Here is a 25,180-nt window from a genome sequence, read left to right on the forward strand (position 1 = left end):
AAACAGTTGTATGCAAAGCTAAAATAATACCAGTACCTGTGAGTAGTAGTCATTGAGGAAAGCGTCAGATAGGGCTATATCCTCAAACAGAGCTGTTGTGTTTTGAACGCCAAGTATTTGCCTGCTGAGTGTAGCACTGCCAGTGCCATAATTGAATGATTCCCTTGAAAACCTGTAGGCATTGTCAACCTCCATGAAACTCTGACTGGTTTCCTGAAACTGCTGCATAGATTCATTGTACAATGAATGGTGAGTTTCTAGGATTCTTGTAGGAATACTGTTGAAGTTTGGTGCCTGTACTGCCCCAACTTTCTTTTGGGTCCCTAAGAGGACAGGAACACTTTGGAGTGGTACTTCCTAAAAAAAAGAACAAAAGAAATAAAATTTTACATATCCATCACATATTTAAATTATTTGTTGAGAGGAGTCCATATGATATCCTAGTGACACACCATACTGCCTTCTGACTTTCAATCTAACATTGCAGCTTGGTTTCTAAAGACAGTCACTTTCAGCAATAGTAGGAGTATATCTGATTCTGTGAATTAGTAAACTAAATTAATCATGTATCCTTTCCTTCCCACAAAAAGAAGACAAAAAGGCCAGCCCACCTTATCCTCGCCTCTGCCCTCTGTGTGGTAGGATATGAGGTGTTCTTTGGCATCAAATGGCAGATCACTAAATTGGTCAGGAAAGATGGTATTTGCTCCTCCACACTGACAGAATAGTAAGAGAAGAGGGATGACTGTGGAGAGAAGAAATAAAATAGTATAGACACTCAAGATTGCACAAGAAGCACTTTTCAGTATAACTTAGTCCAATATATTCTGTCATCCTCATACATGTAAATCAGGTGTTATTACCTGGAAAAGTAACTGACACCCTAAAAAGCAACTGTTTAATTTTCACTAAAAACGGTTACTAGATCATGTAAAGCTTGCCTTGCATTTAAAATTGTGAATGAAACAGAATAATGCTATACTGCATTGAATTAAAAGCTGCATGGATATCTATCAAGAAAACTTATTTTGCCTGGGCTTGTTGCCTCTTTGACAGAACATCTGAGATTGCTTGCCTAATGCAAAGGGATCATGCGCAGTGTAATTAGATATGCAATATACTTTTAGCAACCAAGCCAATAGGAATTAATTACAAAATAAATTAATTACAAAAACCATCAAAATTTCAAAATCAACTCACACAGCAGTAAGCACATTGCCATTAACAGCAGGCCGATGGCTGGGGTGGAGAGCTTAGTTGATGTAGTTCCTACTTTGGCTACCCTTGGGCCACAGTCCTTGGTGTCCACACAGTCACAAACATCCACAGTAAAAACCTCATTGGCTGGGCAAGACAGACCCTGAGCATCCCACACCTCCACCTGCAGCTCATATGTGCCTGGCCACAGGGCCTCATTTGAGTGAAGAGCGGCACTTGTCCCTAGGGACAAGAGAGGATAGAGAGTTGTGAAACACAGTCCTGGCAGATGGGATTCTCTGGTTCTGGTTCTAGTGGCAGTCATCCTCTGGCTCATTCCCCATCTGTGTGTGATGCAGCCCAGCTGTATATGGAGGACTACACACTGGCAGCAGCCTGAGGCACTAACTTGTGAGGGGAAGATCTAAATTTTATAATCTAAAATTAAAGATCAATCAATCAATCAATCAATCAATCTTTATTTATATAGCGCCATATCACAACAGAAGTCATCTCAAGGCACTTTTCACATAGAGCAGGTCAGACCATACTCTTTAATTTACAGAGACCCAACAGTTCCCCCATGAGCAAGCACTTGGCGACAGCGGTAAGGAAAAACTCCCCTTTAACGGGTAGAAACCTCAAGCAGACCCCGGCTCTTGGTGGGCGGCCATCTGCTTTGACCGGTTGGGTTGAGAGAGAGAAAGAGAGAGGGAAAGGGGGAGGGGGGACAGAAGAAAAACAATGACAACAACAAACAACAACAAGCACAAGCAGCAACAGCCAGGGAAGGATGCCATCAGGACTGTGAAGGACCGCGAAGGTTCGGCCCGGGACTCAGGTTTTTCTGTGAGATGAGAAAGCACAAAAAACTCCGGGGAAGAAGCAAAGTTAGTGACATGCATTGATGTTACATGAATGCATACAGATGGAGAGGAGGAGGAGGAGAGAGGAGCTCAGTGCATCATGGGAAGTCCCCCAGTAGTCTAGGCCTATAGCAGCATAACTAAGGGCTGATCCAAGGCGAGCCTGGTCGGCCCTAACTATAAGCTTTATCAAAAAGGAAAGTTTTAAGCCTACTCTTAAACATAGAGAGGGTGTCTGCACCCCGGACTGAATCCGGTAGATGGTTCCATAGAAGAGGAGCCTGATAGCTGAAGGCTCTGCCTCCCATTCTACTTTTAAAGACTGTAGGGACCACCAGTAAGCCTGCATACTGGGAGCGCAGTGTTCTAGTGGGATAATACGGTATTATGAGCTCTTCAAGATATGATGGTGCCTGACCATTAAGGGCTTTGTAAGTTAGGAGAAGGATTTTAAATTCTATTCTAGATTTTACAGGAAGCCAATGTAGTGAAGCTAAAATGGGAGAAATGTGGTCTCTTTTTCTAGTTTTAGTCAATACACGTGCAGCTGCGTTCTGGACCAGCTGGAGAGTCTTTAGAGACTTGTTAGGGCAGCCTGATAATAAGGAATAAGATCAAAATAAGTGCTCTACAGATATTGAGCATCATCAACAAATATCTTGTAAAATGTCCGATGTAACAGGTAACACTGGTGTTGTCTATTAACCTGTGGGAAAATTTCCTCACTGTGACATCTCTACTGAATGGCAAGCAAGACGCAAGAACTTGGCTTGGGTCTTTAGGAGTTGTAGCCTTTATTCACCGACAAATAGCCTAAACTTTACACACACTGCACTGTTCACAGCTATACTGCTAACTTCATATTCTTTGCTCCCGTCGCCACAGCCTAACTGTCACACACCCACTCTGTCTCTCTTGACCACACACTCAATATGCACTGAGCTATTTCTTAAAGGAGCTACACTACTCTTATAACACATTTTAGTTTAGAAAACATCTTAAAATACATATTTTTTTTAAAAATTCCGTGATGATTATGCCCAGTGGGGGGTCAACTCAGGCTCGGTGGGCCGCCAGGCATGCAATACACTGGCAGAAACCCTGACACTGTATTATCTGTTATTACAGTAGTAATTCTAGTGCTAATATGTTTATCTACTACTACCATGTATGCTGTGGTTAAAGGTAGATCAAATAGAATTTGTAGTCCATATTCAGATATTTAGGTTTAAAACTAAATATAGTTTGATAAGTTAAAAGTTCCCCCCAAAATTGATAAGATTGAAGCTTTTTAACTTTTAAAATTTTCAAGTTTTAGTCTAACTTTCATTCTTTAAATTCTTGGTATGACAATCAAAAATGACAATTCCTACTAATTTCAACTGAGATGCTACATCATTGTATCTTGAAGAATAGGACTGTGCGATATGACCAAAATCTCATATCCTGATATAGGTCATTTCATGAACCACAGAGAGCAGAGAAGAGTAGCACAACCATAAGTGACAGCAAAACACAGAAGAAACTCTCACTGAGCTGAAATGAAACAAGTGCACATAAATTAGGTAAATAACATAAATAAGCATAGTCTTTTGTGTTTTGCTGTCATTTATGGTTGCACTACTCTCCCCTGCTCTCTGTGTTTTACCACGGTGGAGCAGAGGGGAGACAGTGAACAAGGTGAAGCACTCTAGTTGACAACTACTCTCGTTATGTTACTGTAAATGCAATAAAAGCTTCGCCAATAACAAGCCAAGAAGAGTAATTTATTAATTTAGTCCATGAAAAAGATGGACAGACTCCATTTTTCTATCATCACACAATATATATATTGTCATATCACAAAGCCCTATTCAAGAACTAAATTTAAAATTGAACTTTTGGTACTTTAAGAAATCATTTTCACAGTATACAATTTATGTCTCAATCAATTCCACTATCGCAAGCACCTGCTAAGAAAATGATTTAAAAAATCACTAATGAAAAAGGAAAGAAAGTAACATGTATCTACTTTGGACTCTTGCCACTTAGCACATTTTCTTACCATTAATGACTTCGACATCCCAGCTGCCATGTGTCCCATCGGGTATGATTCTGAAGGTGAATGGAGCAGCGTTGGGACTATCGTCCTCATCAAAACCAGTGACATAAACAGTTTTTTCATCAGAGCACAGACTGTTGTGGATGGTGGTCAGAGTGGGACAGTGGTCGTTGGAGTCTGTTACTTGAATGGCTATTGTTCCTGTGGCTGTCTTAGATGGCAAGTCTGACGATGTGAATATCTTAGTCAGTCAAACAGCACACGGATTGTAAGGTAACAACAATATGAAGATCCACTCTATTCCGTAAAGGTCAAGTCAGCGGTGAACACCTGTCTCCTATTGTACTTTACACAAAATCAATGACTTGAACATTCCACTCAAAATATGACAGCCAAAATGTATATTTTGTCCTACAACATTGCTATTAAAAACATCTTAATGATATTCAATTTAAAGTTTTGAAGCATTGAATTAATTAGATTAATAATTAATAAGTTCTACAGCTGGGAAGGCAGAGGTCATGCAAACAGAAATTTATCAAGAAAGCAGAAATTAAGCTTTTTTGCAGGGTGCAAAATTAACTTTTGTGTCCATCAGATAAATGGCTAGTGAATGTTCAAATTTTACCAGCCACTCAATAGATTACCATTGTTTTTTGGCTGGTGAGTGAAGCAAATCTACCAGCCACTTGCATATTTTACCAGCATTTGGCTAGTGGCTGGTGCTAATTTTGTGCCCTGCTTTTTGTCTACAATAAACTTACAGGATTATAATGTCCAAATGGTATTACCTTTGGTTATAGCCAGAATCTTTGCGATGTAGGTACCGTTCACCAAGAACGGCGACTCTCTGTCTGGTACCTTGTTGAGTTTAATCTCAGCTGTTTCTTCATCGATGGTAAACCAGTTGTCTGGATCGTAGGCTTTGGCATAACTGGAGCACAACAAATGTGTAAGAAAAGCAACAATAAACTATTTAACCAAAAGTAGTGATTTGGTTATTCACTTTTTTGAAGAAAGTGAAAGTTGCAGGAGATGATTAGCTAAGCTTAGCATAAATACTGGTAACAGCTTGCCTGGCTCTGTCCAAAGTTCAAAAATACATCTACCGGCACCTCTTAAGCTCACCAATTGACACAATGTAGCTGTTTCCCCCTGCTTCAAGTTTCCCAGATGCTAAGATAATTTCCATCTGGTTCAAGCTACATACTGCACAGATAGGAGAGCGGTACTGATCATTTCTAACTCTAAGCAAGAAGGCAAATAGGCCTATTTCCAAGAATGTTGAACTATCCCTTTAGATAGTTGCTATTTCTTGCCATGCAAGCAGTATAGTTCTAAGGATGGCAACATCAGTCAGTTGGTCATCCACTTTGCAGACAATGTATCATAATGACCTAATGACCCTGGTGGTGCTAAATGGCTCTGGGTGAAATGTCTCACCAACCTCTATGGTACAGACATTCCTGTTCCTCTGAGGGTGAATTGTAATCACTTTGGTGATCCCTTGACTTTTCATCTTGCGCCATTAGGAGGTTGATAGTTTTGGTTTTGAGAGAAATGTCTTGAAAACTATTGGATCATTGTCATCAGGTCAAAATTTCAATTTGTCTGATACTGGTTTATGACCAAATACTTGCGAAACTAATTATAATTCCCATCAGCCTGAGCTGTACTGTGTGTTTCTGGCTAATTAGTAAATGTTAGCATCTTAACACGCTAAACTATCATTTCCAATCAGTATGTCAAAATTGTGAACATGTTAGCATTTAGCTCAAAGCTCCACTGCACAGCCTCACACAGTGTGGCTGTTTACTGATCTTGTTTAAAGTTGTGTCAATTCAAGCTTGACTAACCTGACATCTTCTGCTGTTTCTCCTGTGTCTGGATCAACAGCGGCAAACACTGTGATCACACCATCCTCTGGTACTTCATCTGGATCCTCTGATACAGGAACATTCTTGGTGTCTGGTACAAATGCTGGACTCTCTGGCATATTGTTCACTGCAATCTTAATGGTGTAGCTTTTCAGCGGTGCCTTTGGCTTTGTTTCTGGTTTGACACCTGGCTTCAGTCCAGTGCCAGCTCCAGGGCCAAGCCCTGCTTCAGGCTTCAGTCCTGCTTCCAACCCAGCATCCCCCCCTCCGTCCAGGTCAGCATCAAGGCCCACATCTACACCTAAATTAACACCTGTATCCAGTCCTACCCCTGCACCCACACCGGCTCCAGCACCAGCTCCAGCACCAGCTCCAGCACCAGCTCCAGCTCCAGCTGAGACAGGATCACCTTCTCCAGCCTGAACATCTACATCCATCAGTACAGGACCACCCTTCACAAAAGGAGCTACATTTTCAATGAGCAGGCCAAGCTCAAGAGTCTGCATTTTTTCAAAATTCACGGGCTGTTTGGACAGATTGAGAGAGAAGACAGCAAGAAATAAAAAGCAACAAACTAATGTTAGGAACGTACCCAACACATGTTACAGTCATTAAAATTGGAGCAGAAATTAAAATGCATTCACATTCAAGGTCACATCGCACAAGTATGAATACCTTGATCAGCTTCAGGATGCCCTCATTGGTTTCTTTGTCTGTCTCAATGGAGAAGAGCTTATCCTCATTTCCTTCAGCAATAGTGAAGACAGTGAGCCAGTTGTCTGAGTGTTCGAGGTCTTTGTCCACAGCTTTGATTCTCATCACAACTACATCAGCGACATTTTCATCCACTGAGCCAGTGTGCTGCAAACACAACAAGATTCAACAAGATATGTTAGTTGGTTAATCACCAAAATATAATTGTGGTGAGAAGTACAGTAATGTGTGGGAGTGTTCTAGGTAGGATATAGTTTCTTTCTTTTTACACCATACAAAAATTCTACAGTGTACAAGGAACATGATGCTTCCACTATGAATTGGCATCAAATCCATTCATATACAAAATGTGTACACCTCTTGAAATTTTGCCCCATTTGTTATTATACAAAAAATATTTCAAATGATTTAAATTATCCACCAGGTTTACACATCAAAATCAGTTTACTTATCAGGAGTACCACTTATCCCATGAAAACAGTTGTATTGGCTCTGAAGTGGCGTGTTTGCTTTTATTGGACAACTAAGTGAGGGAACTTTGTCAAGCCTCTGAAAATAACCTGGTGATGTCATCAGGCTTGGGTTTTGTGACTGATTTACAACAGAAAAGTGTGTGTTTGGGGTTTGAGTTTAAAAAATGTGGGTATTTACTAGGTAGGCATGGTTTGACAAAAGATGCCAAGTTGCATTATGGCAATCGTAGGATCCAAGGGAACTTGACCCATACTAAAAGTCAGGATACAGTACTGCCTTGATTTTCACCATTCTTTCCTTAATCTGTCTCCTGAATCCCCCAATTTCAATAAATTGCCTTCCTTAAACTTTGAGACATATTTAATTACTAAAAATTTGGTTTTATCGACTTCAATTTAAATAAAAAAGGAGGAGAGATGGATTATGATTGTTAGGTGCATACATGTTTTACAATGCAAAATTGAGTCAAAAATCTTGCAAATGATCCTTTGTATTGATCATTGATATGAAAATCACCACATAGATGAGATGAAGCTGTTCTAGTGATAGCCATTGCTAATGTAAGTTGTTCCACCTGTCTGTCTGCTGTGATGAAGGCCTATTAAACGAACACTCTGGCACTACATTTAATTAAAGCCCACCCAGGAAGTAACAAGAGAAAACATAAGAAAAAAAGAAATAGGACAAAGGAAATTAAGCAAGGTTGCTTTATGTTGCACATCATATCACTGTCTCATTTCCTGAGCAACAAACTCAGTTCTGTTTGCTGGACTGTGACCACAATGTGTGTATGTGTGTGTACTGTATGTAGTATTCCTCACGTCTGATTTTTCCAAAGTGGGAATATTGTCATTGATATCCAAGACCTTGATCTCCACAGTTCCTGTCCCTGTTAGCCCCTCTGGTGCCCCTCCCATATCAGTACCCTTTATAACCAGTTTGTAGAAGTCATACGTCTGTCAGAAAAAAACACAAACAACAAAACAGCAAAACCATGAATTACTCACGCATCCTTCTATCATTGGGGATATGTGTAGGTGCTGTGTATGTGTTGACAGAAGCTAATTAGGTTAGGTGTCAGTTAAGTTCAAGAACAGTGTAGGATTGGCTATTTTACATGGTGAGAAAATACCATGTGCTGCTGTAAAACTTTCTTTGATTTCAGAGAACGTTTTGCTCCATTTTTTGCTATGCCATAGTTCAACTTGTGAAAATATGTGATTAGCTGATCATTTACTGTCATCTAAGAGTGTACTCAAAGAAAAGTGCTGACTCCCATCCTTCTTAAAGTGAGATGTTCAGTGGTTCAAATTTTCAATGAACAAAAGAGATGAGAGAGTATTTACACAAACAATGAGCAATAATTACTCCCCATAAATTGAATGACTGATAGATCTGAGTGTTAAGTTTTGAATAGCCTTACCTCTCTGTCCAGTGTGGGCTCTTTGACAAACAGTTTGCCTGTCTTTTTGTCTATAGTGAACATGTGACCTGAGCCTTCTGGCTCTTGACTGATGATGCTATAGGCCAATTCAGAATTTACTGTCCCATCTTGGTCGTCATCTTTCCCTGTGATCTGCATAACAAAGGCTCCTGCAGTGGATCACAACAGGGCAAGAACATTTCAGCAGAGTCTTAACCTGTTCAGACCTAGTATTCAGACACAGTATATCCAGATCGTGTTTAAATCTAAAAAGACAGACTACAGTTACAACATTGATGAAAGTGTTACTGGAATTCATTTTATCTTAAGGACCTGCATCTTTCTCTCTGAAACAGCAGCCAAATAAGCGTGTACATCTACTAAACCATCTTGGAAGCTTTGAGTAGCTTAGAAATCACTTTTCATCAAGAACAACACACATGCTATTGATATCTTTTCAATGAATGATTGGTAAATTGCTTTACTTCAATTCAATTCAATTCAATTCAATTCAATTCAATTCAATTCAATTCAATTCAATTCAATTCAATTCAATTCAATTCAATTTTATTTATATAGCGCCAAATCATAACAGAAGTTATCTCAGGGCACTTTTCACATAGAGCAGGTCTAGACTGTACTCTTTAATTTACAGAGACCCAACATTCTCCCATCAACAAGCACCTGGGGACAGCGGCAAGGAAAATTGCAACAATGGTGTTTGGATTAGCTGCACTTTTACCCATTTGAACATCATTGCATGCATTTTCTGATAAGAAGAGTCATGTCTGCCAATGCAAAAACATAAAAGAATGAAATGTGCTATTCATTAATGCAGGTTTATTACAGTTTTTATTGAAATGTAGGACATTAATCTTTATCATTTGACAAATGGTCAGACTGCAGAATTGTCCCACACAAAGCAAACAGTTCGTCACCCTCCACACTAGTGAAAAAGTCTGTTATCACAAACATTTGGATTTCTCCATTGTTAAGGTCTATGAGTACCTTTTTTGCTTGCTTCAGTGACGGTGCCACTGTGCAGTTCAAAATAAGGAGGGTTGTCATTCTCATCCAGGACCATTACAGTCAGCGGGATGTCTTCCTCTGCTGTAGTCCCATTTTTGTATTTAGCAATTCCTGTTATCTGCATGAAATACATGAAGAGATGGGGTATGGCTATTGATTTTTTTTAGATATAAAGAAGTAATACGGAGACACTGTTACACATTAATGTTTTAGACACAAAAAAACCTTATGAAACTTTGACAAAAAAATCTCATTTCAGTGTCCACTTAGTAGTTTTCTTCCAGAGCTTTCAGCTTCTTCTCATGGTAATGATCAGCAGATAGAGTTTGTTTGGAGGAAATCTAATAATTTGAACTCCATGACAACTAAGCAAACTCTGTCCACTGATGAAGGCCATGAGATGCAGCTGTAGAAATCCAGTAAGTGGACCTTGCGTCAAGAATTTTTTGACCTTAAAAATCCTATTTCTAAGTTTCATGAATAAACCCTCAAGCTCAACTGGAAGTGACTAACTAACAAACAAATAGTAACCACCAACCTCACTGATCCTTCAGCTCTATCTTTCCACATGCACTGTCCTCCTCAATTGGCTATTTCCATTGGCCCTTGTTTGGTGGAGCTACTTTGTTCTCAGAATGATGAATATAAAACAATATGCCTGTCAAGCCCCTAACTCTGACATATTTATATACTTGCTGTAGGTGTGAGCAACCCTCACTTTGTTGCAGTGTTTATTTGGTTGACAAGAGGAACTTCATGTACACCTCTAACATACTCATACCACATTAAAGGATAAGTTCACATTGTTTCAAGTCCATTGTAAAACAAAGCTCACATACCCATTTGTACATTGAATGAGTTATGGGTCGCAGTAGCCTGCTGTCCATAACTGTCAAGAGATCCCTTCCCGACAGGATTCCAATGTAAGAGACAGAATTCACAGTTCTTGTTCTGTGAAATAATGCATTCTGAAGTTCAGCTGAAGGCTTCAGCACTCTGAGTTAGTCAAGTGGGTACCTTTTAGAGTTACCACCTTTTGAGTACAAAATTCTCTCTTTGTGTTTCCTCGCTAAACTGTGGTGGAGGGATAGGAGCACAAAGATGGAATATCATACTTAAGACTAACTTTGGAAGATTTCAACTTCATTTGGCTAAGTGAGACAGATGAAGCCTCAGATTAGCTTTGGCTTCACTTAAGAATAATTTTTGGGAAGAAAGACTGTGTGTTTTGTCTCTGATCTCTTACATTGGAATCCCCTTAAGATGGGATCTCTTTACAGCCAGTATCGACAGAAGGAACGATTACAGCAACCAATTACCATCTGAAACATTTGTCACCAGTATTATATGTCAAAAACTGAATGTTGTTTTTGAAGAGGCACAGCTTTTTAGTATTGTACTTCCATAACATTGGGGGAATCTCAAGAGGTTTATTAAAAAAAAGCTGCCTCTTGAAGATAAGTCTGAGGAAGGAGCTTAGTGACATTCAACAAAACCATGTGACAGAAGAGTGTGTTACACCTGAACCCATTCTCCCAGTTTACTTCAACAGTTTTCACCCAGTACAGTACAAGGCTTGGTAGTCATTTATAGAAAGACTTACATTGAAGTATGGGTATTCCTCCCGGTCTATAATACCAGTGATGCGTACAAACCCGGTGTCATGGTCCACTACAAAGAGGTTATAAGGTGGCCTGTCAGAACCTGGTCCAGAGAGAAAATACTCCACCTTGGCATCTACATCTTTATCAGAACGAATCTAATAACAGAACACAGACAGAGAATTAAGGTTTATGTGAATTAGGATTATTGCTTACATATATTAAGACTAAATATGAGTATGAGTATTCTTGGTAAATATGTGTTCTCACAAATACAAACCAATTTGATTTAAATTGTAAAATTTGATAGAGATCTACAAAAATTTACAATTTACTACATAATGCAGCAACAGAATTTTAAGCTCATTGATGTGTTTGACTGTTGACTACTCTCCCAAAGTTAGGACTCAAAATCACATTTGGCATTTATAATGACACAGATCTAAAAAATCTAGCCTTGTAACTTTAATGCTAAACTAAGCTAATTGACTCCCACCTCTAGCTACATGATTAACACACAAACATTGGAGTGATAGATTTTCTCATCTAACTCTCAGCAAGACAGAAAATAAGCACATTTTGATCTTGGCTATCTATAACCTTAAGTTGGAACATTTGCCACACATACAGTACATTCATGGACAGATTATGAAACAATAGGCCTCTGGGCACATACAGTAGGTGTAGCTTCCAGCTACATTATAGCAGCTAACCATAATTATAAAGTGCTGCTGTTGGTTAAAAAACAACAACAACTTGGACTGTGTTTTGCTCACACTGGAGCTGAAAAGAGGCTGTCCAAATCCTTTAAAAAATATCCTGCCACAGCAGATCCCCAATGACACTCTCTCCTCTCTATGGGCTCTATGCAAAATATTTTAGGAAACCATCACAAGAAACCTGAGGTGAGGGTTATGTTTTCTCAAAGCAAAGCAATCCTTCACTTCAGTAAAATACTAAATCCTGCTCTGTGCAGCTACATTGTATGGTAAAAAAATAATAAAAATGTAATAAAAATGTATAGAAATTTAGTATCTGTACTGGCAAATAGGCAATATTGTAGGTCTCATATTAGGATCAAAAAGAGACATCCTAACTTTTGACTGAGCTCTATGACTGTCACACAACAGTCACAGAGTCTCTTGCTTAGGGGTGCTTTGACTACTTTGGCCCCGGGGCCTGTGCCTGCTAGGCCCATTTGGTCAACAATTAAAAAAAGAGTACTGGATGTTTTTTAGCTGTAGTAAAGAAACATGGAGCATTTTTGCTAGCAAGAGGCTGGTCTAAAATGAGTCACAGTCAGGCCATGTACTCTGACAAAATGGGCGTTCATGATATGCTACTTTCATCCCAACTTCACTTCTTATCACAGCAGGTGACACAAAACTTCACCTGGTTCAAACTGGACTGGCTGCTTATTTTGTTTTGTTTTGTTTGGGACTTTCACACCCATCAAACACTTTCGGAGTACACTGACCAAATTCCCTATAGGTGTATTGCTTGATTCACTGAACCAGTTCTTTGTTTGATGTTTTTAAGAGCCCGAGCTCATCCATCATGGCGCTTTGGCAGCTTTCAAGGATGTCAGTTTTGTGTTGGGTACATATTATGATACTACAGTTTATTAATTATGGGTAATAAAATTTTGATTGTCAGAAGCCTTACCTTGGCAATGAATTTCCTGTCGGTGTAGTCTGTGTTTTCACGCAGCTTGGAAGGAGGAAGGATCCACTCTCTCTTCTTTCTCCTCAGTGTCTGTGGCTTCTTTGCTCCAGCCTCAGCACTGAGCATCTGTAGGAGGACAACCGCTTGTTCTTTAATTGTGTTAACTAAACTTTGATTCTTAAGGAAAATAAGAGACAGACTCCCTGGATTCCTAAGTTTGTAAGAGCAGACCCACGGCCTGCAGAACTGACCTTTGTAACCTTCTAAGTGGGGGTTTGATCAGTGATGTTCAACAGACTCAGAAAGACCTCCTCATAAACCATTTCGATAAATTGAATTACAACACGAACTAAAAGCATGAAATGACCCTAAAGGCCACTTGGACCGGAGTAAAACAACTCCCACCTTATAGATGGAAGACAGACTTTCTTATCACCAAAGCCATAAACTAATCCACATTCCTGAGGACTTTGTGAAGCCCCTTTCAAATCTGAGGCAAACCTGAAATTCATGTAAATTAAATGTCTAATCATTATGTAACTCATATATATCATGTTATTTGTCATGTAAATACAAGAAGAACAGTATAACTTTCATAAGTGTATGACTATCTACTAAAGAGATATAAAACTTAAATTGTATTATCCTTTATATTAACAGGTAACAATACTGCTCCTCAATTGACAAGAGTTAAATTCCCTTAAGTGAAGAGTTAATGAATGTTTGATAACCATGTATTTATATTTTAATTGTTTAACCTGTGATCTATTAACCTCATAGACAATCATATTTTAGTAGTTAAATTAGACAAGTAGTTTGGTTGAAAGAATGAAGTTTCTAAAATAATAGGAATGTAAAGATAATATTTGAAGGATTTGAGTTCAAAGTTTCTTTTATTGTTAAACAATAGTCACGTTGAATGCTTTTATACTATGAAGTAAGTTATGTCAACTTAAATTTAATATGTTTCTGAAAGTAATCTAATCACATAAGTGTTGCCTAACTTTATTTCCTTGCGCTACAGTATGAAACTTTATTTCAATAGATGGTTTAAGTTGTGTAAATAGTTTGAGAAAGTTGAATCAATGAAGGTTATATGCTTAGACATCATGAAGTGTTAATATGAAGGTTAATGTTTGTTATTAGAAGAACTGACATCATGAATCATGTAAACTGCTTAACTGTTTTCTTGAATGGTTTCACAAATATGATACAAGCTGACAGGACTGTTATTAATCAGAAATATCATGAATGCTTGGACATTATGAAAAGTGTGTTACAGCTTTAATGTGAAATAACAGGCAACAGTGACTTGAAGTGTGAGTTTTTGCATGTTAAAACTCAGAATTAGATTTCACCAAATTCCTTTACTTCAGGAGACGCAGGCTGCAAAGCACCGGCCTCTCTTTTATTTGTTTCTCAACCAAATATATCCATATTTAACCTTTTATTGCAACAAGTAATTTGTTTTGTTTCATTAGTAACATTGAGTCTCGTATTTCCACGTATAGTAATTTAATTTGAAGTAAACACGTACAGTATTTTATTTTGAAGTAGATGCTGCTGAAGACTTGAGCAAAAAAAAAAAAAAAAAACTTTGTTCGACACTCAATTTAAGTTACTACAAGCCAACCAAAAGCCTGAATCTGCAACTTAAACTCTTGAGGAAGAAAAAGAAGAAGAAGAAGAAGAAGAAAAAGAGGAAGAACAACAAGAAGAACGCTTGAAACTGCTCTCTGAGAGCAAGACTGCAACCCAGAAGTGAAACCAGCCTAAAGACTCCAGACTGCCAGAGCAGCCTGAAACGGCCTGATTCTTTACCGGCATTCAACGACTCTGCATCCACTGAGATGCGCCACAGCCTACAGCTGATAAGGGCTCTTTCACTGCAACACCGCTGGTGATGCTGCGTCAAACAACGCTGGACCTTCCAAGATGACGCCTGATGACGAAATGCCTCAACAGTAAGGCATAACATGGCTTTGTGATCAAGGGTTGATGTCGAATAACGTTTAAATTAAAAGAGTTTATTTAGAGAAGTTGAATTAGCTTTCTCCTTAGCATTCCCCAATGTAATACGTTAAGCCTAGAGTCACGCACTTTGAACCACTCTTGCTGAATAATTTTCTTTATTATTTTTATTATCATTCTCAGGCCTTATTTATTTATTGTTTTCTGTATATTATCTATGCTTTATCATGTATCCTCAAGACATTTAGCTATTAATAAATGTCTTCATTTATCCTAGAAGTGTTTGTTTGTGTCTTTGAACTGCAGCAAACAGAGGTCACTGTTTGGGACAAGAACTTACGATTATGAGACTGATTCATAGATTAAACTGAAACTCTCCTAGCACTAACAAATCGTAACCAAAAAAGGAGGTGGTGCCCCCAATAATGAGGTAATTAAAAATAAAGTATTAATACTTCTACAGCATCTGAAACCATATAACAGACATACACTTATGGAGACAGCAGTGAGCAAACAAAGTCCAGTGTGCAGTATATGTTAAGTCTAGATACCTTTTACAATATGCTGGCCTGCTCAAGTTTCAAATCCCTTACTATATCAAGAAAAAGGACTACATTGATTGCTTGTTCAAATGCCAAAATCAACCTATATTTATGTTGACCAGACTTGGATCTCTGCTAGCTGTGCAAATGATGGTGGTTGTATGTCAGAAGCAACGGTGGAATTAGTGTGACGTCTTGGTCAGAGTGGGTGCCTCGAGTGTGTGTGACTGCGTAACACAGGAGACCGCTGTTCACCTACCAACAGTCAGCTATGTCTTCTTGTAACCCTTTCCTAATCTTAATTGAGTAGTTCTTTTTAAACCACAAAATTTCAAGAAATGTTAATGTTTTTGTGCCTAACCTAATCTCACCTAACCTAACCTAACCTAACCTAATCTAACTTAACCTAACCTAACCTAACCTAACCTAACCTAACCTAACCTAACCTTATCTAACAGTGGTGTCAGATATGGAAAAAGTCTTTAAATCTGCATTAATAGGTCTATTTGACAGCAGACATATTGACAAGTCATAGAGGAAAAATCAAAGCTGCAATTAATAACATTAATTGATTACTGCCTTCCATTTATGTGTCAGTTCAAGGGTCATAACAATCATCGACTGTAGTAAGTACATGTAACTCCAATATTCATTCTGTTTTTAGCTCTGTTTTGGTCTCTATCAGTTCTTAAGACAGTATCTGGCCACTAAATATAAATGAAGATCTAGTTGCTAACTTTGTCTATTAGCTGTTTGGTTGTTTGGTACTGGGAGGGAGTGTACTGTATAGTGAATTGGAAACAAGGTTGATGAGAGAGTTGAGACTAAACCAAAACAGTGAAATTGCAGGTAATGTATATTAAACACATTAACTTGTACAAAAGACTAAATCAACTAATAATGCAAGTGTGCACAATGTGTTAAAAAAAATTCAAACACCAGTACAAAAATTGTAATTAACTACACTTCATTATAACTTAATAGTGTCTGGAAACATGCACTTATTGCAGTTAAATATATATTGTTGTGCTAAATACCTATCATTAATACAGTAAGTAAGTCAAACATAGCAGTGCATCAATCATGACTGTAATAATTGACTTAAGTTGATTGCAGTGTCAGCTCCTCAAAGAGGTGAGTGAGGTGTGGTCCTGTCATGAATGTTAATATAGCTCTTGTGGGTGTGCAAGAATGATACCAGCACTGAAAGTGAATAATGTTTGGCATTCAGCATGCCTGCACAATGCGTGATAAAAAAATGTTCCTGTGCCAGCATGGGAACTGGAAAAGGGCCCGTGAATTGGGTGCTAAGAGCTTGGCCTTTTGACGTGATTCCTTAGCTGTGTTGTGTGAGAGCAGGCTACCATCATGTTGGAAGCTGTGGATGTTGTTGTTGGAACTGCTAGTGCTGTCATGTTTAACACTTGGAGTCTCGAGTCTGACAACAGTAAAAAGGCTGATGAGTTGATATTGGTTCAGCACTATGTGTTCAGCTAGGCAGTAAATGTTCCATTATCTCCTTCATTTAACACTGCTTGGGTGTGGTGACCTTAATGTGTTATATAACACTCAGCTGGTAGTGTGGAAGTTTGACTAGTACATTCCCACCTGTGATGTCAAGTGGCAAACTCTGGGCAGGACAAACACACAGAGTATAATAAACTGCAATAAAAGCCAGGAGGATATGCTACTATACAGAATAGCTCTATAGTTATAAAGCCATACTGGCACCACATACCATTGGTAGGCAAGTAGCAGCCTATGGGCCAAATCTGTCCCTCCAATAAACATATTTGGTCTCCTATTTAAAACTGAAGTTTTTCCTTTTATCAGACCTTTGACATAACTCTTGATAGATCTACAGTGGATAACAATGTAAACTCGAGGCTCACGTAAATCCCAATAGAAAGAACCTTGTAACATCATATCATTTCAAGAGATGTACAGTTTATATGTTCATTATGGTACATAACACCTGACCAGAACAGATTTGTGTCAATAACAGAGAATGAAGCAGGTCACTGTTTAATTTGTGGGGTAGAAGCTACCAGTTACATTTCTAGTCTCATTTATACTCATGCTTGAGTCTTTTTTTTTGCCAAAAGAGTATTAGTATAAGCCCCTGTGACTCTGTTACCCCTCACTTACAAATAGAATTATGACCTCTGCTCTTAGATACAACGCTAAAACAGTTTTATAAATCAGTTTTATTTTTTAATGAATTAAAAGAAATAAACAAACCTATTAAAAATGTCTCAAATGACTGCAATCAGCTTAGCAAGCATATTTACTACTGACCAAACACCAGTAGCTGTGCAAGCAAGTTCTCATAGAAAACGTTGAAATTTTTACTTTTAAGTATGAAGTGATTTTTGAAAATGATTTTTGGTTGTTAGTGCTGATTTATTTTAGAATGATTCTGATATTTCTCTGAGCATACTGTACATTCTGAGCATAGCTGTTTGAAGCTCTGTGCTGGTCACACACTGCGATAGGTTCATAGTCCTCACATGTACATGCTGTATATATACTGAAAGAGGTTTTGTTTGCTGTAATCATTCCTCCTATTCATACTGTACTGGTCATTAAGAAAACCCTTCCTAACATGCTTCCGAAATCCACAGTCCTCATTCTGTGTAGACATACATTCCAAATTTATCTTAAATTAACCTCTTAAAATGGCTTTCTGAGTTAGTCAAATCAAGTCTCAAATCTGATGTAATGGAATGATTTATGGATATTCACAAAGGGTCAAATTTTAGAAGAAGGTTGCTTAGCTACCACTCTTTTTTAACCTCATTCCCCCATTACTATCAGTACATACTGCACATTCGATTATTATTATTATTATTATTATTATTATTATTATTATTATTATTATTATTATTATTATTATTATTATTATTATTATCATCATTATTATTATTATTTTATTTTTATTATTTTTTGGTGGGTGGGGGGTGGGGTAGGGGCTCCACATCTTGTCTTATCTTGTGTTTGAACCTTAAGTTCTCCTCATTAACCATCTTGCTCCTACCTCCTCCTACTCCTCTTCACCTACCCTGTATTGTCAACAGTATTTTATTATTTTCTCTTCTACTTCCGCTTTGTCTACATGTTACTAATAATAATGAATAAGTGTACATTTTTCAGACCTGTAGTAGACTTATCATGTCTACTGTAGGTTGAACACAGTCAGTGATGTGACTTCAGCTCCACACTGAAATGTCATCACAGTTTGTGCTGCAAATAATGTTTAAAGCTACCACCAGCCTCAGATGTAAAGGGTGACTGTTAAGACTGTGAGTGATGAGCTGTTGAGATGGGATGGTGAACTTTTCTTTGCTGACACATTTGATCTGAAAAACCTGCTTAAGCTTTACAGTTTTTCGTTAGTTTGAGGCTTTCACATTAGTTTTAGGCTATCATTTTTTAGTTGATTGGGGTGCATGTGCCCCTGCTGCTTGATATAGAAACTTGAATGGAAGTTGTCAGCCTACAGAGCATGATAACAAAGACTAACACAGTTTTCAATACAATATCATATGTAACACAACTGTGACTGATGGCTGGGGCTGAAGCAAAATGATTGAAATTGAATGATTGAATTGATGAAAGAAAAAATGATTTCGAGATGATCTAACTTAAATCTAAAGCCGTACTCTATGCAACTTGATAACTAATTAACTTGACATAAGATACAAATATGAATTAAAAAAAAAAACTTAACACCACAGTTAAATCAGTATGAATGAAGTGATCATTTAAAAGAGACTCAAAACTCTGTTAACCTTTCTACTTTGGATAATTTACATGTTTCATTTGTTCAACAGATCAATTATTATTTTGTAATTTTGTCATTCACTTAAGTGTTTGTTACTTCAGCAGGAATGGACTCTGATGGGAAAAACTGTTAAATTATTGTACTTTTATGTGTTTCTTCATTTTTTATGGCTTAAAAATTGTCAAAATTACAAACATTGAGTCTAAAGAATATCAATATCAGCCTTTTAAAAACCCAATATGTGTAACTTCATAAAATACCAATAATCATAAAATACTAATCAGATGCTGTGTTGTGGTACTGAAGAATAAATATAAGCTCCAAATAACATATTTCACCACATAATTTATATTAACAGATTAACAGTGTTTGTGTGAAAAAGCACACACGGAGACCCTCCAGTCGAGTCCCTTAGGCACTTTTCCAGTCAGCCCAGCTGAGTAGCAAAGGTAAGCATTTTTTACTGTGAGGACCCTTAAACTGTGGAATGCAGCAGGCTCTTTGCAATACAAAGCTGCTGTATGGTTATTACTCTACCGTTTGGGAGGTAGGGGTATAGACCCTTGCATATTTCTCATCACAAGTCATCAACCACAGAAAGGATGTTAGAGATTATGCAAAATAAATTATGTTTATCAGTAAAATATTAATTAATAACCTGTCCCATCAGCATAATGATTGTATCTGACACACAAGTATAACCAACAGACTATAAAGTTGTTTGTTTGTTTTTTCCTGGATAGATGCTACTCAAATACTGGACAGTAAGCCCCTAAATCTGTGGATTACTGATGTGAGTGTGAGAGCTCAACACCATTATGTCATCACAGTACACAGTATACAATACTCACTGTATATTTGCTGACATGCTCAATCTACAAGAACCTGTTAAACCTGCAGTTTGAGGAGCAGCTGAAGGACATGAGTAAACTCTGGGGAAAAACTAAATAAATGAACTGGGGTAGTTAGTATTGTTTTTTTTAAGAAGAAACTCTATAAATACATTTTTATACAGGATGAAACATGCTTAGAGGGTCCACAGATCCAATAATAATAATAAATAATGATAATAATAGTTATAATAATAATAATAATAATAATAATAATAATAATAATAATAATAATAATAATAATAATAATAATAATAATAATAATAATAATAATAATTTATTCTGCTGCAAATAAACCTGTTTGTAGGTGTGTTTCTTCTATATTGTACCTCTGGTTACAGCAGCATGAGACATTTTATGAGCTCAAAAGCTCATAAATCAGCCTGGTCGCTAGAATAAAACGGCACTGTAAGTTTCTGCAAACCACAGACATGTTGAATATCTACGTTTCAACACGTGTAATACATAGCATATTAACATTTCAATAATACGTATCATATCAACATTTCTACAAAACGTATCATATCAACATTTCCAAAATATGTCAACATTTCTAAAGTGACGTAGTTCACATGCGATCTATATGGGCTGACTTTCTTATTAGGAGGAGGAGGGGTCGATGGATGGTTAGGAAGTTTATGTTGAAAGTTGGAAATCAGCAGAGAGCACGGTTCGAGACCACCTTGAAACCAATGCCCGCTTCCCGTTTCAACCAACCCGTTTTTATCAAGACGTCGGGACATTTGCAGCCGTTTTTATTTTATTTTTTATTTTATTTTAACCCAGACCATGATCATTCCCTAATTCTAACCAAGTGGTCTTTGTGCCTAAACCTAACCAGACCTTAACCACAGTGACGTCACTTCATAAAACATCATTATTCAATGGATAATGGTTAACACTGAAACGTAGACATTCAACGTATCCGTGGTTTGCAGAAACGTTCAACGCCAACATTTTGTTCTGGTGATTGGGTTGCATAAACATTAACAAAAGTTGTTTACATTCTTTGAAACACATTTAATTATCTTTTTTTTATCATTTAAAAATCAAATTTGTGATTTTGGGCTACATACAAACTGACTTGAATATGTGGTATGTCAACATTAATAGATGGAAAATTCTGTTCTGTGCAAGTACATCCTCGGATATGGTGCCGCAATACTAAAACAACAGTTTTGTTCAGGCATGCCTCAGACAGCAGCTCCATTGTAATTGTGGTTTAATTAGGCTGCCATTATTTGAAACAAGCTGACATTCTCTGATTGCTGCACAAGCTGTAATTACATGCATTATTTAATGATACAATACTGAATGGTATACATATGAATATTTGGAAGTTGTAACTGAAAATACTTTTCTTTTCCTCTGTGCATGATTTTTGATCTTATATGACTTTGAAAAAGTTGAGCAACCATAAATCCACTTAAGCATTCTTTATCATGTTCAGTAATTACATTTATTAAAGAGCAACTCTAGTCCACTGGGAGAAAAAAACAATCCCTCTCCTGTAACTAAGGGCTCTCTCATCGCCTGCAGCATGTTCCACTGTGTCAAGGTGAAAGTTATGAGTAGCTTCAGAGTAAATACTCACCAAGGTCAGTGCTAACAGCAGCAGCAGTCCCCCTTCTGCAAGGGAGAGCCGAGCCATGTCTGCAGGGATGCCACACTATGCACCAAGCTAGATAATCTCGCTGTCCATTCTGGGCGTACAGCCCTTACCTTACCTTAAATAATTTCAGTTAAAGACACACCTATGTCAGCCTCATCCTCCTCCCTTCAGATCTGCAACCACTTCTCGATGTACAGCCCCCTCCTCCCCTCTCCCATCCTCTCTCCCTCCCTCTCCCTATAACTTCAACAGTCACATGCGTGCATGTTTCTCAAAGGTGTGTCCTCTTGCTGCTATATAGTTTGAAGAGTTACAGCAAGGCCTCAGGGCTCAACAGTGCCTCTGCTTCACCTGAAACAATCACACTGACAGGTAAAGCACAATGTAAAAACATGCCAACTGAGTGAAACTCTCAAATCATTAAGAAAATAATCTACTGATTTCTCTAATATTTGATCTGTTTGCAATGCCTGTTGGTTTTTCACAGTGCTGATTCAATCTATAGTCTGTGCAGCATTGCAATAATGTAAAGTTCACTCTTCCTCTTCTTCCTTGCTTGCCTCGCTCATTGCAGGGACCAAAGGCAGCTCAATAAAGCCTTGTGGAGACAGACATGCCACACCCCTGAAAAGGCCTTATCTCAGCTAGAAAATCACAGCTTTGACAAGTGCTTTGTAAAGACAACACAAAACAAGAGTGGAAACTTAAGTGAAACCACATTGTTTTTTGAATTCATGTCTTTAAGTTTTCTGTCTTGAAACACTGCTTCACACACTTTTTGGTTAAAAAATGTTTAGCTGAACTTATGGTAAACAGTGTCTCACTCACTGAGTTCCTCACTACAACACCTCCTGGTTCGTCAACAATCCTCTCTCCTTCCTCTGTTTCATGTCCTTGTGCTTGACCTCTACCACTTTTATCCCTCTCATGCACTCACTGAGCCATGTCTGTGTTTTTCAGAGTGACTTGGCTTTATTACATATATTAATTTATTTTTTTCTCCTGTTTTTCATAAGTTTTCTAATTTTATCACAACTATTTATAATTATTAACATTCTTAAAGCCCCCCTTTATTCCAAAAATGTGTTTTGCTTCTTGTTCTTTCACTGTGATGTTGTTCTCTTCTCTGTGCAGGATGATGTATGTGTTTGAAAGTTTGTTTTCACATCTGCTGAAGGGGATTGTAATGTTAGACAGACAAAACAAAATTAATGTTGTGTTCTGACCTTCCCAAATTCTAAATTGCCACTCTTAGTAGAACCTGTATCAAGCAAGTCTATTAATACAAATACATTAATATCTGTTTTCATGACAAGTTCACAGACAGAATCAAATTATTAAGTCTTTCTAGATCCCAGTTGGGTATTCTGAATAGATTATCATTTTATCTAATCCTCAGTTACTCACAGGACTAGGTAATAATACAAATAAATAAAATGATAATGAGACATATGAACCAGCTATAAAGTCTAAGTTACTATTCAGCTTAAACAGTCCTACTTAGAATAGTTATCCTAGTTTATAACTTGAGATCATGCAGGGTTTTCACAGGTTGCAAAAAGTCTTAATAAAGAGAGCGAAAATGTAAGGCTTCAAATTGTATTCAATATCTAAAATACTATTTTAAGGGGTGTAAAATTGGATTTTTTAGAAATAGTCTGAATATGTAAAAAAAAAAAAAAAAAGCATAGTTTGGAGAGCATTTTGACAGTTTCATGGCTCAGATTCTTCTCTCTCTGAAGAACACCTGAACTACTGCTTAATTTACTGCTTTCTGACACTTCTTTATACCTTCGACCAAAAACAGGACTATTTGGTTCTTTGTCAAATATTTTAAGGTTCAAAACAATTTGACACAGAATTCCTCTTTTGTTTTCTTGTCGTTGCAACATTCAAAACAAGTATTTCATAGCGTAATGGTCTTAATCTGTGTGACAGGTGGTGGTAAAATTCTTCATTGTCACTGTATGTACTGTTATAACTCAAGTAACACATCAGACTGTAGACCCTTTAGATTTACGTTTTGCAAAGAAATCTTTGTATTTCATTATGAAATGATGTGATATCCCACATTCCCACATTCATGCAGCTGTTGACCACCATTAAATAATGTACTATACATTATATTAATACTGTTTTGATGTTGCCTTGTCTTTATTTTTTTACAGTGCTTGTACAGATTACAGTACTGGTTTTACCTGTAACGTATAGGCCAGGTGAGCGGGCCCTTTTTAAACTGAAGCACAAGTTCCTTAAAAACCTTAAGGGCTGTCCTATAAATCTTGTGTCACTCATGCATCCAATATTTACTGTTTGCCAAAGTTTTTACGTTTTTCAAGTTCAGTAAAAACAACAAAAAGCAGCTGTCTATGCTGTAATGGGCTCTGTGGATTTTCCTTCCAACATTTTGTAGCAAATATCCAAAAACATGATATGTGTTAAAAAGGATTATCCTCCTCTAACATAATTCCTCCAAAAGATATTTCTTATTTTATCCACCAACAAAGGTTTTTGAGCTTGGAAGAAGGTTAATGATATCAATAGGCATCTCTATGTGAAAATGAACAAATTAATTTATTTGCTTTCTTGCTAAGAGTTAAATTTCTCAATCCAGAAGTTACTGCTCCAGGCCAAGATGCCTAGACATAATCCCCTGTGAAGAGTTCAGTCTAGACCTGCTCTGTGTGAAAAGTGCCCTGAGATAACTTCTGTTATGATTTGGCGCGGTATAAATAAAACTGTATTGAACTGAATCCCTTGTTATTACAATCCAGTATCTGTACAGATTAAACAAATGAGGTATGTGTCAATCAGTGAGTTTTAGAGGTGTTGGTAGGTCCATTTTGCTAGCTATTTTTCCAGGCAATCTATTTCCACCCATTTCCAGTCCTTGTACTAAGCTAGGCTGTTGGCTGTAGCTTCATATTTACTGTATATAACATTTATGAGAGTGGTATCAATCTTTTCATCTAGGTCTCAGAAAGAAAACAAATAAGTTTATTACCCAAAATGTCAAAGTATTCCAATGAGAATGAAGAAAGAAATAGATCCATCCATGCCAGAGGTGTCATAATGTTGTCAAAATGTTGTTTTGTATCTTGAGATATTGGAGTAGTAGGTGGTAAGGAGGTATGGAGCAGGGTTTTTTTTAGAGTAGACTATCGTTTTATTTGTCTTGTGTATGCACATGCACACACACATACGGGCAACGTGAGACACACTCTTGCCAGTGGTTTCCCACTATTCCAATGATCTACAGGTGGCTGCAAATCATCAATAAAGGCAGGGTAGCGGAAGACTTCTAGTTAGGAAAAAAGGATGTACAAACACTGCAGGTTTTAAAATCAAAGCTGGAAACTTGTCACTATTCTGCAAATGTTTTTCTCAAGTGCACATCAAACACTCTCACCTGTTGTTTTATATGTAAGGTCCTACAACTAAACAGACAGACAGACAGAGGGGAAGACAACAGAACAATAACTAAGAATAACTAC

The 25,180-nt window shown here is 37.5% G+C and overlaps 1 protein-coding gene across 1 annotated transcript in view; it reads right to left on the reverse strand.

Annotated features, from left to right (window-relative positions):
* Nucleotides 1-25,180, reverse strand: part of LOC137188536 (uncharacterized) — a 31,850-nt gene that overhangs the window by 6,480 nt on the left and 190 nt on the right. Inside the window, exons 2-13 of the mRNA XM_067598183.1 lie at nucleotides 12,888-13,150; nucleotides 11,225-11,380; nucleotides 9,601-9,739; nucleotides 8,593-8,762; nucleotides 7,991-8,125; nucleotides 6,657-6,842; nucleotides 5,961-6,505; nucleotides 4,896-5,038; nucleotides 4,108-4,329; nucleotides 1,201-1,440; nucleotides 612-745; nucleotides 37-357 (exon numbers count right to left, since the gene is read on the reverse strand). Of these exons, the coding sequence (XP_067454284.1) occupies nucleotides 37-357; nucleotides 612-745; nucleotides 1,201-1,440; nucleotides 4,108-4,329; nucleotides 4,896-5,038; nucleotides 5,961-6,505; nucleotides 6,657-6,842; nucleotides 7,991-8,125; nucleotides 8,593-8,762; nucleotides 9,601-9,739; nucleotides 11,225-11,380; nucleotides 12,888-13,150 (2,654 nt within the window). The remainder of the gene's footprint in view (nucleotides 1-36; nucleotides 358-611; nucleotides 746-1,200; nucleotides 1,441-4,107; nucleotides 4,330-4,895; nucleotides 5,039-5,960; nucleotides 6,506-6,656; nucleotides 6,843-7,990; nucleotides 8,126-8,592; nucleotides 8,763-9,600; nucleotides 9,740-11,224; nucleotides 11,381-12,887; nucleotides 13,151-25,180) is intronic.

Source organism: Thunnus thynnus, chromosome 8 (assembly GCF_963924715.1).
Source record: "Thunnus thynnus chromosome 8, fThuThy2.1, whole genome shotgun sequence".
NCBI classification, from domain to species: Eukaryota; Metazoa; Chordata; class Actinopteri; order Scombriformes; family Scombridae; genus Thunnus; species Thunnus thynnus.